The 7044-nt window shown below is 39.1% G+C and overlaps 1 protein-coding gene across 1 annotated transcript; it reads right to left on the minus strand.

Moving 5' to 3' along the window:
- Positions 1-5218: 5218 nt before the first annotated feature.
- Positions 5219-6445, minus strand: LOC124287079 (neuronal acetylcholine receptor subunit alpha-5-like). The gene has a single exon (XM_046723557.1). The coding sequence runs from the start codon at positions 6443-6445 to the stop codon at positions 5219-5221; it is 1227 nt and encodes a 408-aa protein (XP_046579513.1).
- Between the last annotated feature and the right edge of the window lie 599 nt (positions 6446-7044).

Raw genomic sequence — 7044 nt, forward strand, 5'->3', positions numbered from 1 at the left:
TGAAATATGGTACTTGTTGGTCCCTGCCTGGCGCTCGGCATTAATGGGTACATCAAGGACTGGTCGGCTCGGAGTCAGTATAATGTGTCTGAGTGAGGTGTTCATGCTTCACTGCGGCATGGTATCTCAGTGGGCTAGCACTATAAAACCAGCTTCAGTCTGGGCTAGTACAATCAGCCGCACATACACATACACACGCATGCACGTCGTCATATGAGCGTAATATTCTCAAGCGTTAAACACAGTTTCACCTAACCTCACCTCACCCACACTTCTGCCGAATGAAACAGCATCACCGCGAAAGGTGTTTATTTTTACAGTATATGGTTTATTCATTCCCTGTTGTTGTTGTTGTTGTATTTGAATATGTACAAAAATAGGTAACAAATTAAAAGTTGCAGTTACTTCAAAATGATAAATATATGACACGAAACTCTTTTTGGTGAAAACACCATCGAACTTCTCGATGAATAACTGTGACCTCTTATCTTTTGCGCTAAAATGAGCGCTGTATGTACGTTATCGCCCTATGTTTGTGAGGTATTACAGTTTGAAAGATTCTAGAACTTATACAGTTGTACATTGAAAACTCCAAAGCACACCTGACAGATATGTTAATGGATTCGTTATCATTTTCATACTTGTGTTCAACTCCATTACCGGGGCGGTGGGTAGCCTAGTGGTTAAAGCGTTGACTCGTCACGCCGAAGACCCGGGTTCGATTCCCCACATGGGCACAATGTGTTAAGCCCATTTCTGGTGTCCTCCGCCGTGATATTGCTGGAATATTGCTAAAAGCGGCGTAAAACTAAACTCAGTCAGTCAGTCAACTCCATTACCAATAGACAGTAGAACGTGCTATGTTAAAAAATATTATGTTGTTAATTATGTGTGTAAAGTGTCATCTTCATCAGCTGATTTATGACTGGATGCATAAAATAAAGCTTTTAAGATAATCAGTATGTATTGTGACAAGTAAACCTTTAGATTGAATTGAACGACCTATTTGAGGATTGTGAGAGGAAACATGGGCTGGTATAATTAAACGATTGTGACTCAATATGACTCAATATCACTTACAATGTGAATGTAGTTTTAATACACTGAGTTTGATAATGTTCAGATACATAAATGACGGTACTATTAGCACCCAGAGATGTACAGTTTAGCAATGATTAGTTACTGACCAATCTTGCAAAGAACAAAGAGTACAAAGGACGTAAGTCTCGAATGTGAAATTAGTGAGTTAGTTTAGTTTTACGCCGCTTTTAGCAATATTGTAGAAATATCACGGCGGGGGACACCAGAAATGGCCTCGCACATTGTGCCCATATGGGGAATCGAACCCGGGTCTTCGGCGTGACTTCGGCTACTCTACCGCCCCCAAATGAATGTGAATTATACGCACTCTCAGTTTATCAAACGTCAACAACATTCACATATATATTATTTTATTTCATGTGACTTCTAAATGATTTGATGTTACAATTGATGTTACTCATTTCAACAAAATCGTTTTCTGTAAGAACATCTCAGCGTGTTCAAGAACAGACATTTTTCACATAAACACAAAATACAAAGGATGCAGTAGAAATATAATAAGAATTCATTTATTTAAACATATTCACCAATGTATTTTAGTTCCAATGTGCTGGTTCACAACACCTTCAGTACGTTTTCAAAAACGACAAACTATTCATTTTTTTACTGCCTGTGTTTTTCAAAATCTCACATCGGTATTCTTGCAAACTCAATCGCCATCTCACCAACCTCTGATTTTCATTCTGGATAAGTGTGTTCGGGCTTCATTTGACAAGAAAATATGATGTCCACATGACAAACTGCAAAAATGGAATGTCACTAACGGGAGAGCGACGGTATCTTTGCATAAGCAGACCTTTTGTGTCTGGTATTTGTGAAATTTCTTTGAAAGTTTTATATAGGGTGACTTTTAGCTTTGACATTCTCCTGAAACAGATCGCTGGCATCGATTGTTTCAGGAAAGTCGTCTTTGCTCTTAGACCTTAAATATCACGAGGCGTTGTCTTCCTCAGAAGAGGTTCGATCAAGGTGACCTCATTCAAGGACTGACTGAGTGAGTTTGGTTTTACGCCACTTTTAGCAATATTCCAGCAACATCACGGCGGGGGACACCAGAAATGGGCTTCACACATTGTACCAATGTGAGATTCGAACCCGTGTCTTCGGCGTGACGAGCCAACGCTTTAACCACTAAGCTACCCCAACGCCCCACCTCATTCAAGGATACATTAAAACTTGTATCATACGTTCCCAGTTGGGGCAGGTTGCGCTCAACTTTTCGCAAACACTTGTTGTCAACGCATGCTATTGATTTAGTCAAACTCGGCTCTTGTAGATGTGATTTTCATTTACGGGACAACACACAAATGTGACCTGAATTCCCTGAAAGGTTACTGTGTACTTTTATTCTGTGCAAAAATATGACGTTCCCCAATAGCTTCACACTTTCAAATCGGGTATGCATTGTTGAACAGCAAAGCCACATTTCAGCTCTGTAGTGTATATCTCCTTTTTGACATACGACTCTATATCCTTTGACACTCCGGTAGATGTGGAGCGCCAAGCACAAGTCAAACCATTGTAGTCCATTAGGCCACCCTTTTTAAATAACTTGGATTACGGATTTTTTCAACTGAAATGCAGAGTCGGGAGGCTGGAAAAAAAATCACTTCAGTTTTTTTGTGGGGGCGCTTCGACTTAACATATCAAAACATATAGTCGGCGGGAAAAATACACACTAAAAACCAAAATGTTTCTGACATGTCAGGCTTCAAAATTGTGACTAATAATTCATTTATTAAATCTGTCACTTTTCACAATGACTGAAAACACTTATCACATTTTATTGACCATACATTATCGACATAATTAGAAATATAAACTATTTTTCGCAAAATTTTCTTTTTCAAACAGAAAAGATTCTCGGACACATCCTTAGGTCCACATCAAAATTGTCAATGAACAAAGTATTAAAACGATGTTTCAAGGAAATAAACTAATGAATACAATCAACAGCTGTACTCATAAAAGTTGTCAAAACGTACATTATAAATTACTATTTCCATTTGTTTTTTGTGCGATCATGTAATGTAAGTGAAGTGACATCTCGGCTTTCGGCGCATCGGACTTCACTCTTAATATGTTTAATCAGGGAGACTATATCACGTTGTAGATTATCCCTGGTTTATGCATCATTGTCACAGGTCATAAACTAGCACGATACGTCCTCTTAGTTCCATAATCACGTATAGGTGGTGATTGTTTGCTTAAAACGTTCAGAATTATACCTCAGAATAGCATAGTTTTACCCAAACCTTTTGGCTAAATCTTAAGTTTTCTTTTACTAGGAGGTATCCATTGCTGTAATATGATTGGCTGTCTTAGGTCATGTGCATGATTTTGACCAATCACGATCCTTATAGCAGACTGTGCCGAAAAAAGCGTCATTAGAAACCAATATTTATCCAATAAAATCGTTTCTTACAACTGCGAAAATACTCCTGGCACTGTTGCAGTGTATCATTGATGCTCAGGACTTTCGAACGAATCATGCAGTGCTCCCTATAAATTTTCCATGCTCCTTGAAATTCTATTTTGCTCCAAAGAAAAAAAAAGGATAGAAGCGTGCATGCAAGCATTCATGCATGCCTGCATGTCATCAAGGTTAAACGTGTCAAAACCTGTCAGATTCCCATTGTATTTCGTACTTGTCATTTGCAGACGACGCTTAGAGGGCGCTGTAGTAAGGGGCGCATAACTCTTATTTGTTTACCACGCCTACAAGTACGATCGTAAATGCCATTTCAGAGAATATTTCCTAAACAGGGTAAAAATTGCAAACAAATATGCCGCTGTTTATTCCATTTTATCTCCCAACTAGTGTTTGCAGAATAGTTAGCAAATATTTGTCCAGTCGGCGGGAAAAAACCCGGCAATTTCCATTTTTTCCCTTCTAATTTCCACAAATTTAGGGCCGGCGGGTCCGTAAACCACGTTATTTAAAAAAGGGTGATCTTATGAGCAAATTTGTATTCTGCGAAAACATGCCCATCTATTTATTCTTGTGTTGTTCCAAATTGTTGTAATTTGAAAAGCTGAATCACATCCAGTGAAAACTACAGTAACCCCCTTTCACATAAGATGTTGAGATACTTGTATATGCATGTACCGTCGTCTTGAGTAGAGAAACTATGACACAACTTTGACTATTTGTCTTGAATACGGTAACCATATCTTTCCCTACCTAACACTTTGATGGAATAGGCTGAACTGTTTTCGTTCATTGGCGAAAAAAAAAAAAATCGAGTTTCGAGTCACAAAACTTGAAGAAACACTATCACGTATTTGGCAAGCAAAATAGTTTTAAGCCAATAAATCATTGTTCGTCCAAGAGACGAAATGTTATCCGTCCATGGGCGTTATATTTATGAGTTGGTGAAAATGAGTTGTATGTCAGAATACTAGTTGACAAACTTGATGTATTTCCTAAACCATAACCCGAGTTTGAAACAAGGGAATGTTAATTTAGTAGTTTATTTCCATTATGTCATAGGTAAATAAGCCAAAGCAAACATATGTATTGACAAAAACGGCATGGGTTAGTCAAATGTTCTGAGCTGGTGGTTGATCGGGATCACGGAATCACTGACAACTCTAACACAGAAACAACTCTAACATATCTCACTCAAACATAGAACAGGCACTGACAGCATCGGATAACATGAAGCAGGCATCACTAAATCAAACTGAGAATGCTTACAGACGCACATCACTGTTCTGACGAAATAATACCCTTTTACTCTTATACACAGATGCAACGAATCGCCCAGTTTCAAGATTTTTTTTGTCCCATAATCTGAAATACGTTCGCTTTGTATATTGCTAGTGTGCTTATGCACAAGTGTTTGGGGTCCGTTTTGCAGGAATTGTACCTGTGCATTTTATAATATGATTATGTAAAATAATATGATTATGTAAAAAAATGACTACCGACAATGAGAGTTTAAAAACACTTCTCTGAAAATCTTGCCGTCAAACTGACTGTTTGAACTAAAGGCAATTTATTGTCATTTGACAATCTGTGACTAATCAGTCAGAATCAAGTGATTAATAAATGATTTACAGCATAACGAACATGTCATATTATTGTAAGACTGAATCAATCACATCAGCTAAATCACTCTTGTCTGAATGCAATTGCGCAGAAAAATCCACATGTTGACAAAATGAACAACATTAAGAAAACACAAAAGAACAGAAAGTCCACCTTTTTGACAATATCAAACCACTGTTCTTGTTCCAGCACCTGTTTGACGTCCACGGCCTTCATGTTAGGTTTCACAGATGCATCATTCGGGTCATTAGCTTCATCGGGATTACCAGTTGAAAAGGCACCGGTTGTAGCTTTCTTTGGATTGACAGAAAGATGCTTTGTCAGCTGTTTTCTTATTGTCGACTTCGGCAGTGCTGAGTGAAGGTGTAGGACAAAGACTGACGCCACAACAGTCAGCGCCTTGAGGACAAACATGCAGTTCAGATAAACGCTGTAGAGAGCCACTTGGTCGGACACAGAGGGTAAGAAGGAGTTGATGGATGTCAGGTACACTGCATAGGCCAAAAACACAGACACACACAGGCTCATCTTCTCTCCTGACTCCGGGGGCATGCGGAACACCATTAGATTGAGACAGGATAGGATGCAAACAGGCAAAACAGCAGTAAGCATGTAGAAAGTTCGACGCCGACCAAGTATAAGTCCCAACTCCAGGATCTGATACAGACCCTCATATTCGTAATATTCCTTTACAAACGAACCCAAGACCTCCCACTCCCCATTTTCTTTAAGTGAGGTAAAGGATATTGGTACATCGTGAAATACGTAGTCTATCTCTGAGGTGAGTGTAACCCATTGTGTCAGCTCTAAGGAACAGCGTTGTTTGTCAAACGGGAAGCCTGTGACATCCACAGTGCAAGACGTTGAGCGGCGATCTATGGCGTACCACTCCACAGTTCCATTGTTGCTAATAGTGCATGGTTGATGTTCGCCCCCAAGACGGCCATCAGAGTTTGACAACACTAAATCTGGCAACCATATGTCTGTTGATGAGACTGAGACTCGTGTGATATTCGGAAATTTACTTTCATCCCATGTCAATCCTTCGAGAGTCCACGTGAAGAAGAACCATCCAGTAGTGGTCAACATTTGTTTTGACTCATCCAGATCTTCAATATGTAGCAGATTAAAGTTGACAGACACTTTCAGAATGGACATGGAAATAGGCACCGGATGATCCAGACGATTGTGGTTAGATACATATTCTGACACTAAATCTCTCGGAGAAAGGAGGGTAACATTGGACATAACTGCAGGACACATAAGTAAAAAGAAGAGTTCTTTTTCCATTCTGACACAACGCTGTATGACGCAGCAGTCTTTACATTATATTTAATGCTTCTGACGAGAATCGCAGCATTTCAATCCAGACTAATGTTTACAGAATGAACTGCAGAAGCCATGTTTGAATAGTTTAAAACATTACACATTTGCCAGTGACGAATCAATCTCCAATTTATGCTCATACTCTTTATTACAAGGTCTTCATATCATGCATTGATTCCGTGTGTTAGATTCCATAATCACAATAAAAACCTGCATGGATCGACTGAGTAAATATCCCGTGTCAAACAGAAAGACATTTTCGCCTTTGGTCAACCATGTCGATTTCATTGTTCTGTTTGTCAAGCAGTAAAACGCTCTAAACAAAACATAGGCGTCTGTGTTCCTGCAGACTGATGATCGTGGTTGTCATAGGAACCAGTGATATGTTTTATCGTAATTACACACACTGTTGTTAAAATACAAAAGAAGCTTATTCCTTACTTTATATGTTCACTTTAACCCAATTGGGAAACATGTTTAGGTTGTTTATACAGCAGAGTTTATGGTGGGCCATCATCAACCGAGACCAAGGATACTTCATTCCATCCGCTTATGATGCACTC

This window comes from Haliotis rubra, unplaced genomic scaffold, assembly GCF_003918875.1.
Source record: "Haliotis rubra isolate DU_JTF1 unplaced genomic scaffold, ASM391887v1 Scf4, whole genome shotgun sequence".
Lineage (NCBI taxonomy): Eukaryota > Metazoa > Mollusca > Gastropoda > Lepetellida > Haliotidae > Haliotis > Haliotis rubra.